Source organism: Salmo salar, chromosome ssa18 (assembly GCF_905237065.1).
Source record: "Salmo salar chromosome ssa18, Ssal_v3.1, whole genome shotgun sequence".
Taxonomy (NCBI): domain Eukaryota; kingdom Metazoa; phylum Chordata; class Actinopteri; order Salmoniformes; family Salmonidae; genus Salmo; species Salmo salar.
Window position 1 is genome coordinate 13,155,141 of NC_059459.1, and position 18,152 is coordinate 13,173,292.

The following is an 18,152-nucleotide window of genomic DNA, read 5'->3' on the forward strand; positions in this document are numbered from 1 at the left end:
TGCAACACTGCTGGGTTTTTCACACTCAACAGTTTCCTGTGTGTGTCAAGAATGGTCCACCACCCAAAGGACATCCAGCCAACTTGACACAACTGTGGGGAGCAGTGGAGTCAACAGTGGCCAGCATTCCTGTGGAATGCTTTTGACACCTTGTAGAGTCCATGCCCCAAGAAATTGAGGCTGTTTGAGGGCAAAATATTAGGAAGGTGTTCCTAATGTTTTGTACACATTCATCAACAGTCATTTTCATGCCCACCTGCATGTTTCATTGTCCTCATTTACAATTCTGCTGGCAGCCTAAACAACTGTGTCCTGCTGACCTTTCCAAGTATGCAGAAATGACTCATATTTTGTTTCGTACACTGTATGTAATGTGATAGACATAACACAGATCTATTATGGTTCATTGTCATGTTAGCAAAGGCCTATATTACCTTCACATAACTCTGTGAATGATTATACTGTGCATGTGTACTCACAACTTGGAGATAGTGAAGGTCATTGTTTGTGTCATGCCCGACTCCCCCTCCCCCCTGCGTAAATGTGTGTTACATCAAACACAGAGACTAGAGGAATAAAAAAAGCTTCAGATTTGAGTTCTTTACTTCAGTTTTCTGCGTTCGACAGCGTTCAACAACAACAAACATACGTCGTGCTCCGGTGACGTAGTGAAATCTTTGACTTCCACTATAACTGTTGTTTTTCGGTTTGGTTTATTTTTTGGTTTATTTTTTGGTTTATTGGTTTATTAGAATCCCCATTTAGCTTTTGCCGAAGCAGCAGCTATTCTTCCTGGGGACCACAAAAAAAAACGAAACATGACAAGTAACAAAACTCTGATACGGTGATAGACAAGGAAAGTCACACAGATGTAAAATACAACGATATACAAAAATAATGGTACAAATAATACAACTAAAACGTGTGTTTGTGTGTCCCCACAGTCCCAGCCGTTCCATAAAATGTTGTTTCATCTTTTTTTAAAGGTAATTTTGCTGTTTGCTTGAGTAATTGGAGATGGGAGTTCCATGCAATCATGGCTCTGTATGTTGGAGGCAGTGGGTGGGAGTTTGATCTCTTCAAATGAAATAATACCATCAAGCCCAGATTAACCATGGATCAGGGATCCCCACGCAGGGGATGATAATCAGCCTTTGGTCCTCATGGTAGCATTGTTTGGAGTTGGACAGAGACTGTGTGCGGATTTGTGTGTGTGTGTTAGGGGTGGGTTGTCCACCCAAACACAGTAAATTTAATCTATTATATACGTAAGAGAGTATATTTGACCTCAATGCGAAGCAGCAGCAAAAACTGAAATTAATTATTTGAATTACCTTGATTACCTTGGTTTCCAAGAATTAAGCTTTTTGGTTGGAGAAATCATTATTCTTCCTTTTTTAAAGATGATGACCTTGTTTTGTACATATCCTTCTCTCTAATGAGTACTAGGTTTAAGTTTATATTACCAATTTTCAAGTAGGATGATTTTTAGTCGATCCGAAAATGAAGGGATTATTGCGTAATATATTATTAGTCTTCTTCTTCTCTCTTGTAAGTGCGTCTTTAGTATATTTGTCATTGAGGGGTGTAGGCAAGAGGGTGAAATCACATCTTCAATACAGTTCGGAGTACCATTAAGTTCTTCAGAGCTAGGGTTAGTCTTGTTGACATAGTAAGTCATTAGGTAATGTCCTCATTGATTCAAGCACATTTTCTCCACGGTGAGTCAAATGAAAAACAAGATAATAGCCTTCCATGAAAGCTTCTAACTGAGGCTGCAGCCAGGGCTGAATCCAAAAACCGAATTCTCTGTTCCTGAGGCCTAGACATACGCCAGTAATATAAATAGAACACAGAACTGCCTGTGCTCAAGGACTGAAATGTATGTCCTGACAGAAACCATTACATACATCTATTTGACTTGAGTTTACATTGCAGGGCCACAGGGGAAAGTGTTCAGAGGAACCTTATGTAGACTAAGGAGGCATCGGCACACACTGTGGACGTGTTTGCTTTATTAACAATGGCACTCCACAATCATGTGTCAGTGGAAAGATATTTGATCACATTGACTGAATTCGATTTTTCTGTATTAAAGAATGACAGCTGTTTCTCTCCTCCAGACTACATTAAAACTGTTATTATATTGATCATTGTAATGGTAAACATTTGTCCTCTTGACAATATTATGTTTTGGCATGGCATGTGCATATTTAATCATTCTAGGCATCATGAGAACTGTATGAGAGAAAATGCATGTTCACTTAACCTATTAGGTTTATCTAGTTTATATGATAGAGAAGAATCCTGGTACTTTTGAACATAAAAAGCCTGGAATTTATGAACGATCCCACAACTTGGGTCACCAGTTACACAGATCCTAACACAGAGGTGGTGTTATCCATCCCTGTGATTCCACATGATTGGTTATGGTCTTTTCACACACTGGTAACACATTTGAATTGAACCATGTGTCAATTATTCCAACACCTCCGTTCTTTGGCACTGTTTGGTGTGAAAATGAAATTGTCATGACAGGACGGACCGGTTCCACCGAATGACATCTCCGCTGCCAGCCTGGTGTTCACAATTTTCAATTAGCCCCAACTCTGTAACCTTGAACAGCATAGGCTGTTACACAGGCAGCCCAATTCTGATCTTTTTACCAATTATTGACGAAAGAGCTGATATGATATGGTACCAATTAGTGAAAAAAAGATCCGAATTGGGCTGACTTGAAAAACACAGCCTTAAATCAAATCAAATTCTATTTGTCACATGCGCCGAATACATGCGCCTTACCATGAAATGCTTACTTACAAGCCCTTAGCCAACAATGCAATTCAAGAAATAGAGTTAAGAAAATATTTACTAAATAAAATAAAAAGTAACACAATAAAATAACAACACCGAGGCTATATACAGGGGGTACCGGTACCGAGTCAATGTGGTAGGGGTAAAGTGGTAGGGGTAAAGTGACTATGCAGTGAGTTGCAGCAGTGTAAAAACAAAAAGGGGGGGTTGTCAATGTAAATAGTCAGGGTGGCCTTTGATTAATTGTTCAGCAGTCTTATGGCTTCGGGGTAGAATCTGTTACCTCTTAAGGATTAGCCCCTTTTTTTCAATTTTCCACAAAAATGACATACCCAAATCTAAATGCATGTAGCTCAGGCCCTGAAGCAAGGATATGCATATTCTTGATACCATTTGAAAGGAAACACTTTGAAGTTTGTGGAAATGTGAAAGGAATGTAGTAGAATATAACACAATAGATCTGGTGAAATATGATACAAAGAAAAAACCAAGTGTACAAAAAAAAATACAAAAGTACAATCTTTGAAATGCAAGAGGAAGGCCATAATGTATTATTCCAGCCCAGGTGCAATTTAGATTTTGACCACTAGATGGCACCGGTGTATGTGCAAAGTTTTAGACTTATCCAATGAACAATTACATTTCTGTTAATTTTGTATCAAGACTGCCCAAATGTGCCTAATTTGTTTATTAATAACTTTTCATGTTCAAAATTGTGCGCACTCAAACAATAGCATGGTATTATTTCACTGTAATAGCTACTGTAAATTGGACAGTGCGGTTGGATTAACAAGAATTTAAGCTTTCTGCCCATATCCGATATGTCTATGTCCTGGGAAATGTTCTTGTTACTTACAATCTCATGCTAATCGCATTAGCTTACGTTAGCTCAACCGTCCCGTGGAAGGGATACCGATCCCAAAGAAGTTTTTTAAGGAGCCTTTTGGCGCTCCGGTACTGCTTGCCTTGTGGTAGCATAGAGAACCATCTATGACTTGAGTGAGTGGAGTCTTTGACAGTTTTTTGGGGCCTTCCTCTGACACCGCCTAGTTTATAGGTCCTGGATGGCAGGAAGCTTGGCCCCAGTGATGTACTGGGTTGTACGCACTACCCTCTGTAGCGCCTTACGGTCGGATGCTGAGAAGTTGCCATACCAGGCAGTGATGCAACCGGTCAGGATGCTCTTGATGTTGCAGCTTTAGAACTTTTTGAGGATCTGGGGACCCATGCCAAATCTTTTCAGTCTCCTGAGGAGGAAAAGGTGTTGTCTTGCCCTCTTCACGACTCTCTTGGTGTGTTTGGACCATGTTAGTTTGTTTGTGATGTGGACACCAAGGAACTTGAAATTCTCGACCCGCTCCACTACAGCCTCGTCGATGTGAATGGGGGTTGTTTGGCCCTTTTTTTCCCCTGTAGTCCACGATCAGCTCCTTTGTCTTGCTCACATTGAGAGAGAGATTGTTGTCCTGGCACCACACTGCCAGGTCTCTGACCTCCTCCCTATAGGCTGTCTCATCATTGTCGGTGATCAAGCCTACCACTGTTGTGTCGTCAGCGAACTTAATGATGGTGCTGGAGTCGTGGTTGGCCACGCAGTCGTGGGTAAACAAGGAATACAAGAAGGGCCTAAGCACGCACCCCTGAGGGCCCCCCATTTTGAGGATCAGCGTGGCAGATGTGTTGTTGCCTATCGTTACCACCTGGGGCGGCCCGTCAGCAAGTCCAGGATGCAGTTGCAGAGGGAGGTGTTTAGTCCCAGGGTCCTTAACTTAGGGATGAGCTTTGTGGGCACTATGGTAAATGAACGCTGAGCTGTAGTCAATTAACCACATTCATTCATTCATTCATTCATTTTGTCCAGGTGGAGAAGGACAGTGTGGAGTGCGATTTGAAATTGCGTCATCAGTGCAGCTCGTGGCTGGGTTTCCCTTTGTAGTCCGTAATAGTTTGCAAGCGCTTCCACATCCGATGAGCATCAGAGCCGATGTGGTAGGATTCAATCTTTGTCCTGTATTGACGCTTGGCCTGTTTTGATGGTTCGTCTGAGGGGCATAGCGGGATTTCTTATAAGCGTCCAGATTAGTGTCCCGCTCTTTGAAAGCGGCAGCTCTAGCCTTTAGCTCAGTGCGGATGTTGCCTGTAATCCATGGCTTCTGGTTGGGATATGTACGTACGGTCACTGGTACTTCCAGCTTTAGTTTTTGCTTGTAAGCAGGAATAAGGAGGATTGAATTATGGCCAGATTTGCCAAATGGAGGGCGAGGGAGAGCTTTATATGTGTCTCTGTGTTTGGAGTAAAGGTGGTCTAGAGTTTTTTTCTCTCTGGTTGCACATGTGACATGCTGGTAGAAATGAGGTAAAATGGATTTACGTTTGCCTGCATTAAAGTCCCCGGCCACTAGGAGCCCCGCTTCTGGATGAGCATTTTCTTCTTTACTTATGGCCTTATACAGATCATTGAGTGCGGTCTTAGTGCCAGCATTGGTTAGTGCTGGTAAATAGATGGCCACACAAAATATATCGATGAAAACTCTCTTGGTAGATAGTGTGGTCTACAGCTTATCATGAGGTACTCTACCTCAGGCTAGCAATACCATGAGACTTCCTTAATATTAGACATTGTGCACCAGCTGTTATTGACAAATGGACACATACCACCACCCCTCATCTTACCATACATAGCTGTTCTATCCTGCCGATGCACGGAAAACCCCAGCCAACTGTATATTATCTGTGTATTCATTCAAAAGTAATCATCCCTCTTGGCGTTTTTCCTATTTAGTTGCATTACAATCTGTAATTTAAAATAGATTTTTATTTGGATTTCATGTAATGGACATACACAAAATAGTCCAAATTGGTGAAGTGAAATGTTTCAAAAAATAAAAAAATATGGAAAAGTGGTGTGTGCATATGTATTCACCCCCTTTGCTATGAAGCCCTTAAATAAGATCTGGTGCAACCAATTACTTTCAGAAGTCACATCATTTGTTAAATAAAGTCCACCTGTGTGTCACATGATCTCAGTATACATACACCTGTTCTGAAAGGCCCCAGAGTCTGCAACACCACTAAGCAAGGGGCACCACAAAGCAAGCGACACCATGAAGACCAAGGAGCTCTCCAAACAGGTCAGGGATACATTTGTGAAGAAGTACAGATCAGGCTTGGGTTATAAAAAAATATCTGAAACTTTGAACATCCCACAAAGCACCATTAAATCCATTATTAAAAAATTGAAAGTATATGGCACCACAACAAACCTGCCAAGAGATGGCCGCCCACCAAAAATCACGGACATGGCAAGGATGGCATTAATCAGAGAGGCATCAAAGTGACCAAAGATAACCCTGAAGGAGCTGCATAGCTCCACAGCGGAGATTGGAGTATCTGTTCAAAGGACCACTTTAAGCCGTATACTCCACAGAACTGGGCTTTGAAGAGTGGCCAGAAAAAAAGCCATTTGCGTAAAGAAAGAAATAAGCAAACACGTTTGGTGTTTGCCAAAAGGCATGTGGGAGACTCCCCAAACATATGGAAGAAGGTACACTGGTCAGATGAGACTAAAATTGAGCTTTTTGTCCATCAAGGAAAACTCTGTCTGGCGCAAACCCAACACCTCTTATCACCCCGAGAACAGCATCCCCACTGTGAAGCATGGTGGTGACAGCATCATGCTGTGGGGATGTTTTTCATCGGCAGGGTCTGGGAAACTGGTCAGAATTGAAGGAATGATGGATGGCGCTAAATACAGGGAAATTCTTGAGGGAAACCTGTTTGTCTTCCAGAGATTTGAGACTGGGACGGAGGTTCACCTTCCAGCAGGACAATGACCCTAAGCTTACTGCTAAAGCAACATGTGAGTGGTTTAAGGGGAAACGTTTAAATGTCTTGAAATGGTTTAGTCAAAGCCCAGACCTCAATCCAATTGAGAATCTGTGGTATGACTTAAAGATTGCTGTACACCAGCAGAACCCATCCAACTTGAAGGAGCTGGAGCAGTTTTGCCTTGAAGAATGGGCAAAAATCCCAGTGGCTAATTGTGCCAAGCTTATAGAGACATACCCCAAGAGACTTGCAGCTGTAATTGCTGCAAAAGGTGGCTCTACAAAGTATTGACTTTGGGGGGGCTGAGTAATTATGCACACTCAAGTTTTCTTTTTTTTTCTTATTTCTTGTTTGTTTCACAATTAAAAAAAATTGCATCTTCAAAGTGGTAGGCATGTTGTGTAAATCAAATGATACAAACCACCCAAAAATCTATTTTAATTCCAGGGTGTAAGGCAACAAAATTGGAAAAATGCCAAGGGGGATGAATATTTTCGCAAGCCACTGTACTCGTGATACATAAGATATTACAGTTGTTAATGTCCCGTTGGTAGGATAGTCTCGAACGGTGCTCATCCATTTTATTCTCCAGTGATTACACGTTGGCCAATAGAACGGATGGTAGAGGCAGGTTACCCACTCGCTGCCGAATTTTCACAAGGCACCCCGATCTCCGCCCCCTGTTTCTCCACCTTTTTCTTCACGTGAATGATGGGGATTTGGGCCTGGTCCCCGGAGAAACAGGATATCCTTCGCGTCGGACTCATTAAAGAAAATAATCTTTGCCCAGTTTGAGGTGAGTAATCACTGTTCTGATATCCAGAATCTCTTTTCGGTCATAAGAGACGGTAGCAGCAACATTACGTACAAAATAAGTTACAAACAATGCGAGGAAACACAGGAGCCCGTAAAATGGCAGCCATCCCCTCCAGCGCCATTCTTGGTCATACGGTTACAACTCTATTATGTGTGGCCTGCAGGAGTACTGCATGGCTGTGAGGCATAACCTTCACAATTGCAATTTGCGTATTAAGTAATCATAGGTTCCTCTAAATGAAAACACATTCGTAGCTACCTTGAGAAGAACGTGAGCTAAGACTGGCAGACGAAGAGTACCTCTTGTATGCTGTAAGTACTATGGTTTAATTGACTACCACAGCACCGCTCTAGTCATTCCTTGTTACGACTACCCTTTCCTTACTCTCCCTCTTTCTTTGTCCTCTCTATCGCTGACGTACTGTGTCTGAGTGATGGTGTAAAGTTGACGTCTCAGCAGGGCTCCCGTGGGACTCTGGGGTCGGCTACATGCATTAATATTTCAGCTACCCTGTCACTGGCCACATTCACACAGGAAAAAAAAACATGGCATCAAATTCCAGTCATTTTAAAAGAAAAAAATCATAATGGAGCTTTCAATAGCCCGCAGGACTCCATCTCCTCTGACGCCCTTCCTCCCTCTGCATCAGTTATTTCGCTGTTACATTGTGTTCACTCTACATTCAAATGTGAAATAGTTTTTTGCGCCAGGGAGCCCTCACATGAGTCCATGTTATGCTCCTGTCTGAACATAGAAAATAACAAGATAAAAACATCACAATCCCTTAATCTCCTGTCTTCACCCTCCATTTACCCAAAGAACAGTTTTTTTTCAACCTTGGGTCAAGCACCAGTAGGGTTATCAACTTTCAGCCGCTACCCACCTCGTGATGAGCTTTGTCTGGAATCTTTAAATGAGGATTGGGTTCATTAATAAATGTTTTGGAATTCAATCTTGCACAATTAACAATGTTAGAGGCGGCCTTTTGATTGCTACCCATAATGCTGAAGATAAAATAACTGCTTGCTAACAAACCAAGAATGGTCCTCAGCAAGGTAATAGGGGAGGTCAGGGGCAGTATGCAGATGACATAATAAGGAATACTTCTAGGGTATTGAGCTATATTAATCAGAATATCCCTCTTTAGTCTTGATAATGTCTCGTGGACTTCAGAAGGATACAGGCCCAGTTGGAGAGTTGAGTCACAAAGGATTTCATTACTTATCCGCTGTGGGTTGCCATGTTTTGCTGAGCGCCTCCACAACATTTCACTGGAAAGGGCCAATTTACTGTTTAATTTCCTCCTATGAATTGGGTAATTTTGTCTCTCTCTCCCCTTTGCCCTCGGTCTTAATTTCTTTCTTTCTTTCTCTTTTTTTCTTTTTTCTTTCTTTCTTTCTTTCTTTCTTTCTTTCTTTCTTTCTTTCTTTCTTTCTTTCTTTCTTTCTTTCTTTCTTTCTTTCTTTCTTTCTTTCTTTCAGACGAACAAGGCGGTGTCTAAGGGGGACTTACACTTGGCCAGCTCCAGCTCCAGACGTGCCCTCTTCCTGGCTGTGCTGTCAATCACCATCGGCACAGGCATATATGTGGGCGTGGCTGTAGCGCTCATCGCATACCTCTCCAAGAACCACCACTTGTAGCCTTGCCCTGCCCCCACTGCACTGTACTGACTGCGCTGGGGGTATGGTTGACTTGGGGGCAATTGAACAATGGAATATGGGCATGATAACTATGGGACTATCAGGATGGACAGAACCTGGCCATATGGTTGACACAATTTGTGAGCTCTAACATGAGGTTCATGATATGGATAATGGTATTGTAACGGTCAAGTTATTCTCTCATTTTGACCAAGAAAAACCGGAGACTGTTAGTCGTTCCATACACGACTGATTTTCTTTTTTAAATGTTTAAAATTGGTTTGAGTTTTACCAAGGCAAAACACAGCCTGTGAGAGGTCAAACCAACATGCATTAAATATTACCTGTACCAAGAGCATATTGTACGTTTACGGGGCATGTTCAATGCTCAGTTAACGGTGAGTTGTAAATGTCCAGCTACATTTACCACACTATCAGTCACATTTGGCTGCTAAAGATGTCACTCATCCATACATTCAACCTGTATACATGTATTCTATGTCACATTGAATTGGTCCGTGGATGTCACATAGTGCAGCTCAACTGGATCGTTTCTCGGTTGAATACTACAAGTCCTATAAAGTAATGTGATGGTTTATATACAGTGCCTACAGAAAGTATTCACACCGCTTGATTACAGCCTGAATTTAAAATGGATTAAATTGAGGTTTTTATTATCACTGGACTACACAAAATAACCCATAATGTCAAAGTGGAATTATGTTTTTAGAAATGTTAACAAATTCATAAAAAAATTTAAAGCTGAAATGTCTTCAGTCAATAAGCATTCTACCCCTTTTGTTATGGCAAGCCTAAATAAGTTAAGGAGTAAAAATGTGCTCCAAAAATAATTGTCATGGACTCTGTGTGCAATAATAGTGTTTAGCATGATTTTTGAATGACTACCTCATCTCAGTACCCCACACTTCAAATTATCTGTCGGGGGGGCTGCTGCAGACATTGAATATCCCTTTGAGCATGATGAAGTTATTAATTACACTCTGGATGGTGTATCAATACGCCCAGTCACTACAAAGATACAGGCCTCCTTCCCCACGCTTGTGGGGTATTGTGTGTAAATGGGTGAGAAAGAAAATCTATTGAATCCATTTTGATTCCAGGCTGTGTAACAACAAAATGTGGAATACTTTCTGAAGGCACTGTACATTAAAGTGCCACTGCACTCCAATACAGTATCTTGGTGGCCCTATTATCTCGAGGGAGAACTGATGTCTCCTCGCAGCACAATGTTTTTTTAACACATGCTTCACACCTGAAATGTGGAGCTTTTGTTGTAACCCTACGTCGACATGCTTTTGTGTTCCGTCAGGGATAGAAAGTGCACAGGCTGCAGCTCTCCAACAGAACCAGCATACACAGAGATACAGTACCTCAATGTTGATGGGCACAAATAAGGGGGGGAAGCAGGCGAGTCCTTGGAGGCAGAAGCCATGCTGTAAATACCTCTATGCTTTTTGTTTATAAACATACTGGAATAGATGTTATCATTTTTTTGCAATATTTGTTTTCCCCTGCTGTATACTGCTACTATGTCAACTGTCAATGTTTTGGAGACTCATTGGAGAGTCAGTGTTTGACATAAAAGTGCTTGCAAATTAAATGTAGTGTTATATCTGACATGCCTGTGGTTTCACAATCTGACTTTGGTTGGTTCAGCTGCAACTTTCTTACAATAATTTTATTTTTTCTTCATGCACAATAGCTTTGCTTATTACAACATATACAGTATTAGCACATGAACTAATCTGGTCAAAATGTTTTACAGGTTAGGCTATTTTGTTGCATATGCTGTACATTATAAAATATGTTTAAAAAAATAATTATATGAACGTAAAGGCTTCTAAAAAAAGTAATATTACTTGAACACACAAAAAAAATGATTGAGTGTTTATTGAAGTCAGCACAGACCTAAATTATGGACACTGCTCAAGCATCAGGTTTCCCCACTCACTCCCCTAATTCCCTATCCTCACATCCACTGCACATACTAGTACAACTCTATTACATTCAGCCTTTCCCCAAGAATGACTAATGACCTGCACGCACTGCATATTTCATGGCAGCAGAAACCTCTCGCTGCCTGTCAAATATTAGCTTGCCAAGCGCCCAGACGATTCATCCATTTTACATGACGTTGAGGGCGCCGTAGTAGTTAGCGCGGCTCTAAGTGCATGCCAAGACTTCCATGTCAGAGAGGTGGGTTGGGAGAGATTTAGTTGTATCATATCTATATGTGACATGAGAGAGACTCAGTGATAAAGGCCTATTGTACTGTATGTAGGATTTTAAGTGCTGAATGCCTTTCATGTCTTTTCTATGAATCCTCAGTGGGTCTGATCCAGGTGCTTTACACTGTGTGTCCTGGGCTAACCACTGGGAGAATAGACACACCTGCTCAGTGAATCCCGGGGACCAGGCTGATTCAGGGGCTGGAAACCCAGCAGAGGCAATAACAACAGCTAGGCTGTAAATGCAAGGATTTTGATGGTAAAGAAGATATCTACCACCTAACGTTTATGGCTATAGACAGGGTTGGGGAGTAACTGATTACATGTAATCTGATTACAAAAAAAAAACATTTACATTAGCAGCACATTTTTTACAAATCAGATTACAGATACTTTTGAAAAACTACAATAAACATAAATATAAACACATGTAAAGTCCCATGTTTCATGAGCTGAAATAAAAGAACCCAGAAGCACAAAAAGCTTATTTCTCTCAAATTTTATGCACACATTTGTTTACATCCCTGTTAGTGAGCGTTTCTCCTTTGCCAAGATAATCCATCCACCTGACAAGTGTGGCATATCAAGAAGCTGATTAAACAGCATGATCATTACACAAGTGCATCTTGTGATGGGGACAATAAAAGGCCACTCTAAAATGTGCAGTTTTGTCACAACACAATGCCACAGATTTCTCAAGTTTTGAGGGAGCGTGCAATTGGCTGTTCATTTCTCTACCATAAGCCGCCTCCAGCGTTGTTTTAGAGAATTTGGCAGTACGTCGTGTGGGCGAGCCGTTTTCTGATGTCAATGTTGTGAACAGAGTGCCCAGTGGTGGCGGTGGGGTTATGGTACGGGCAGGCATAAATTACGAACAATTAACACAATTGCATTTTATTGATGGCTATTTGAATGCACTGTGACGAGATCCGTGCGATACCTTGACAAGATCCTGAGGCCCATTGTCGTGCCATTCATCTGCCACCATCACCTCATGTTTCAGCATGATAATGCACAGCCCCATGTGGGCAAGGATCTATCTGTACACAATTCCTGGAAATTGAAAATGTCCCAGTTATTCCATGGCCTGCATACTCACCAGACATATCAAACGTCACACGTCAGCATTTTTGGGATGCTCTGGATCGACGTGTACAACAGTGTTCCAGTTCCCGACAATATCCAGCAACTCCGCACAGCCATTGAAGAGGAGTGGGACAACATTTCACAGGCCACATTCAACATTCTGATCAACTCTATGCGAAGGAGATGTCGGGCTGCATGAGGCAAATGGTGGTCTCATCAGATACTGACGGTTTTCTGATCCACACCTCTACCTTTTTTAAAAAGGTATCTGTGACCAACAGACGCATATCTTTATTCCTAGTCATGTGAAATCCATAGATTAGGGTCTAATTACTTTATTTCAATTGACTGATTTCCTTACATGAACCGTATCTCAATAAAATCTTTGAATTTGTTGCATGTTGAATTTATATTTTTGTTCAGTGTAGATGATTACTTCTTGGATTACTTTTAAATTCAGAAAGGATGTTTGCGGGGAAAAAACACATTGACACCTCTCTGTTTTTGCAATGATATTAAATTCAGCATTGAAAAAAGGCACAAGTTTAAGTTTGTTGCACCTAAGCAAGTCTGACCATAAGTCAGAGACCACTATGATGACACACCAAAAGAGTTTGAGGATAATTTTGTCTTCTTCTAATGCCTCCTAAGGGGAAAGTAATTCCAAAGTAACTGAAAGTAATCCGATTACGTTACTGAGTTTGGGTAATTCAAAAGTTACATTACTGATTACCATTTTGGATAGTTAACTAGTAACCAATGGATTACATTTAGAAATGAACATACCCAACCCTGTCTATAGACTGAAATGGTTAAGATACCCTTTTTCAAAAGGCATAGGGAAATTGGATTGCAACAATAGCCATGGAAATAAATAGCCTATTCCAATATCTTCATTGTCCAGACCTCCAACATGTGTTACAATACAATAAAGAAGCAGAGACAGTCTTTTGCATTTGGCCGTTATAAATGTATTGACAGCATGAATTGAAAGCACTGGAACAATGAATTAGAGCTCTTGTTGTCAAGCAGAAGACATCTTATCACCAGAAACCTCAAACTAGCAACTCCCAGGCAAAGAGCTGCCATTAGCGACAAAGCAAACATAGCCTACTGTAAACAGCTGTGTGCTAGGAGCAGGCCAGTGAGCCCACAGCTCTATCTAATAAGGATTTGGAGAGCGGGGACTGAGGGAGTGGGGGAAGATGGGTTATTAGCTTAATGCACGGTGGCTTCCACCATGTTTATGTTAACTGGCAGGACATCTGATCTGAAAAGCAGGGATGATGATAGTGCAGTCTATTCATATGCATTGCTGTTGTCAGTATCCTCCAAAACAAGTTATGGTTGTGTAAGACTGCACTTTAAGGCAGCATCAAGTTCCCCAAATTGTAATGCTGTCATTTGTAGCCAAGTATCACATCATTGTCGTTTAGCTTATCAGTTGGCAGGGTAAGATCTAAAAGGTGATACATTGTAATTCAAATGTCGATTAGCACAACACACCCTTTTGACACTTGACTCTCAATGTCAATCAGTGAGTCAAATAGAGCGTGTTCGGCTCCAGAGTTTTGATAGGTCAGGCAAATGACATAGTACAAGCAAAAATCATTGCTGGTCTCAACCAGCAACACAAAGTGAATGAAATGGGAAGGTGCTACCATTCATCACAGGGTGTGGTTCTTGTGCAGTGGCATAGAGCAGTTAGAGCAGTAAAGCAGTAAATATTAGTTAGAGCATAGAGCAGTAAATATTATTTAGAGCATAGAGCAGTAAATATTAGTTAGAGCATAGAGCAGTAAATATTAGTTAGAGCATAGAGCAGTAAATATTAGTTAGAGCAGTAAAGCAGTAAATATTAATTAGAGCATAGAGCAGTAAAAATTAGTTAGAGCAGTAAAGCAGTAAATATTAGTTAGAGCATAGAGTAGTAAATATTAGTTAGAGCAGTAAATATTAATTAGAGCATAGAGCAGTACATATTAGTTAGAGCATAGAGCAGTAAATATTAGTTAGAGCAGTAAAGCAGTAAATATTAGTTAGAGCATAGAGCAGTAAATATTAGTTAGAGCATAGAGCAGTAAAGCAGTAAATATTAGTTAGAGCATAGAGCAGTAAATATTAGTTAGAGCATAGAGCAGTAAAGCAGTAAATATTAGTTAAAGCATTGAGCAGTAAATATTAGTTAGAGTATAGAGCAGTAAATGTTAGTAAGCATAGAGCAGTAAATATTAGTGAGAGCATAGAGCCGTAAATATTAGTGAGAGCATAGAGCCGTAAATATTAGTTAGAGCAGTAAATATTTGTTAGAGCATAGAGCAGTAAATATTATTTAAAGTCACAGAGGCTATTGCAAAAAAACTACATAAGATAATTTTTCAGTTAATATAAATTATTGACAGTTTTTAGAATGTTTTTTGGAAGAGTTTGAAATTGGGATCTTTTACTACAGACAAAGGCATTTCCAGGCATAGAGCCGGCATGGAAATGAATAATATTGAAAGCTCGTGGGCCCCCCCGCTCAGCGAGGGCTGGGGTGGGTGGGGAGGGGTGCTACGTCAGTGTTCTTGTGGCGAGGAGGAATCTAGTGGATGAATCGCAGCAGCTGTTTTCCCTCCAAGGCCCATTAATCGGAAATTAACAGTGGTTGAGTTTTCTTCCACAGAAACACTGGGCCTGGCTGAACTGGGCTATGTTGAGGAGGAGACACAGAGGGACAGACAAGCTTACGGAGATTTTGCAGCAGTGAGACATTTACACCTGTTATGTTCAAGCGGGAATAAGGCAGGAAAGGATGATAAAGGGAATATATTTTTTTATGTATTATACATTATGATATTTGGTCATTCAAAATGTATGCAAACAAGAAAACCAATTGCTGTGGGTAACTGAAAACCTATAGCGTTTATATCGTTATACACTGCCCTTAATAATGTACATTACTGGAGGTATGAAATCTTCTTTAATGATCTTTTCTATTGATGCACCACTGTGGTTTGGGCTGCAGGTAAATAAGAAGAAACGTCAACCGAGATCTGTAGAGTGTACATCCTCTCCCCTGAGCCAAAAGGTTAATTGTGACGAAATACTGTAGACATCTTGTCCCTAAGATCCATGTTAGAGTCACATCACAGAATATCTGCCACATGAATAAGGTATGAACAATGGCCACGCATGTGTGCACACGCACGCACGCAGGCACGCACACACACACACACATTGTGACATGCTATGCACTACCTGCATAGGACAGCACATAAATCATTTCACAGAAGAAATAGATTGTCTGTATAATACTGAGCCAGGTTTGCATCTCAACCCTCCACTCAGATGTTTCAGCCCAAAATTCATTATGATCATCATATGGGTAAATTGAAGATTGCTGAGATTAAGCCGGTCATAATACAGCACAAACAGGAATGAAAAAGGCCCTGGTCTTACCATATTCGATTAACTCTAAAGGGTTCGCTCTCAGGTTTCCATGAAAGCTGCACATTTTAATTAATGTGCGAGTTAATTAAGAGCCCACCTTCTGTGACACGGAGCAGTGATGACTCAACCCACTCTCATTTCTGAATGATTTATTCATCCCTGCCTTCTCCGAGGCCAACAGCTCTCTCGATGGGCCAGTAGTGGGGGAGAAGTGGTCGGGGAGCAAGGCAGGTCAACAGGAGGTTGTTGCGTACTCTGATACAGAATCGGACTTTTGTGTTCCAACTGAGACATCATGGATAGTGTCATATTATCTAATAAAGAATACGGGGACTGTGGCTAATCAGATGTTAGCCGGTAATGAACAATCAGAGTTGGGCCACCTCACATACACAGAGTGTTACTGTCTCTCCTCCACTGTTGTGTTCGCCCGGCTTATGCCATAGAGAGTTCTTGTGCGATCACACAGACTCCAAGCTGTTCCGTCATACAGTAGAGAAAAATAAAGGAAGAAGGCAATCACGGCCTGTTCTCACAGGATCGGAGCAGCAGACCTAAACGCTTTTGACTGTGAGATGGCGCTCCTATCAAGCCCCGCCTCTGGGGGAGGGGGTCGACTCAAGCGTGTCTGCACATTGAAGATCATGCTTGAGCCACTCAGCATACCGCACCATCGTTGTAGCTACATATTTAGCAAATTCTATCTTGACCCTTCAGTGAGAGTGAGTCTACTTCTGAACAATGCCTGACTGAGAAATTTGACAAATCTTTGGTGGTAATGCAGTTATTTGTGTCTAATGATGTAATAATTTCACTTGGGTGTTTGAATTCAATTATAATGTACTGATTACTAAGTTAATCAGCAATATGAATGCAATTGACCACAGGTTAGAAGGAGACTTCAGAGACAATAATGAGGATTTATTTTCAGTGGCGCAGAAAATGCCACCTGGTTAAGAGGGAGACCACGGCAGCGCTCTGCTAGTCACCCACTGCCATTAGAAACTGGAGCCTGGGGAGAGACCAGACAGGAGCAACGGCAAACCAAAATGGACTTCAGATCGAGAAATGGCGCAGAAAACAGAACGATAGGGGGACAATAGCAAGTTGAGATGGAAAGAGGCGGGATGATGAAGGCTCAATAAAGCAGACAGTACTGTAGAATAAATCAACCTTTAAAAGGACATTTAATGCAGTCAGAAGAAAATCACCTAGAAATTGAGTTTTAATTGCTATCCAAATGCTGGCTACGCCTCCTGAGGCTCCATATGTGGGCCCTGGTACCCACTGCTGCAATCCCACCACAGCAGAGCAGACACCCTCTCCTTCCTTTAAACAACTGTGTACTATTGCTGGTGTCTCAGACACATTAGCTTCATAATTTCCACTGTTCCCGTCATTACCAATCTGTCGCTCCTATCATGGCCACCTAATCATCCCCTGATTAATTGGTATGCATCACTACTCACCTCCCCACTGTGATAGCTAATGTGTGATGATAAACTCTGGCACAAAAATGTCTGCCGTGGCATCACTCTGGTGGGTGCTACACATTGATAGTGGATGATGTGAGTTTCCCTATACAATGTAAAGCCATGGGTTACAGACAAGCAACAGACAAGCAACAAGCAACTCTTACATTGGGGTGGACACATTTTGATACGGGAGTTTTTGTGTGTGTTTTTTTACAGGTTTTAAATGCTAATTTCTAGTGACTTTTGAGAAAAGGATACAGACAAATCTTAACTTATTAATGGGCAAATTTACGAGGTTTAAGGTTAAGGGGGGCCTTGTAAAGGGGCACTTACTCTTGTACAGTCCAATCAGTCTTAGGGCCATGGCCATTCATATTGTACTGAATACCAGTGTGACTGTTCATGTGGATATATTCAATTAAACAAACATTTGTTTTCTTTCTCTGCTACTGTATGATGAATGTCTTAGTATGTTTTCACTTCCCCTATGTTAGGTTGTTACTACTGCTGCTCTACATACCGTATTGCTGTCACGACTTCCGCGGTCCCTCTCCTTGTTCGGGCGGCGTTCGGCGGTCGATGTCACCGGCCTTCTAGCCATCGCCGATCCACTTTTCATTTTCCATTTGTTTTGTCTTTGTCTTACACACCTGGTTTCAATTCCCCAATTACTTGTTCATTATTTAAACCTCTGTTCCCCCATGTTTGTTTGTGAGTAATTGTTTGTATGTAATACGGTCCGTTATTGTGGGCTCGCATTATTGCGTTGTATTTGTTTGTATTTTGAGTAAATATGTTTTTTCTCATATCT

At 41.3% G+C, this 18,152-nt stretch overlaps 1 protein-coding gene across 1 annotated transcript in view; it reads left to right on the forward strand.

Moving 5' to 3' along the window:
* The window catches only part of LOC106576724 (synapse differentiation-inducing gene protein 1), a 51,708-nt gene extending 40,971 nt beyond the window's left edge, over positions 1–10,737 (forward strand). The window contains exon 4 of the mRNA XM_014154069.2: positions 8,941–10,737. Within this exon, the coding sequence (XP_014009544.1) occupies positions 8,941–9,099 (159 nt within the window). The 3' untranslated portion in view covers positions 9,100–10,737. The remainder of the gene's footprint in view (positions 1–8,940) is intronic.
* The last annotated feature ends 7,415 nt before the right edge of the window (positions 10,738–18,152 follow it).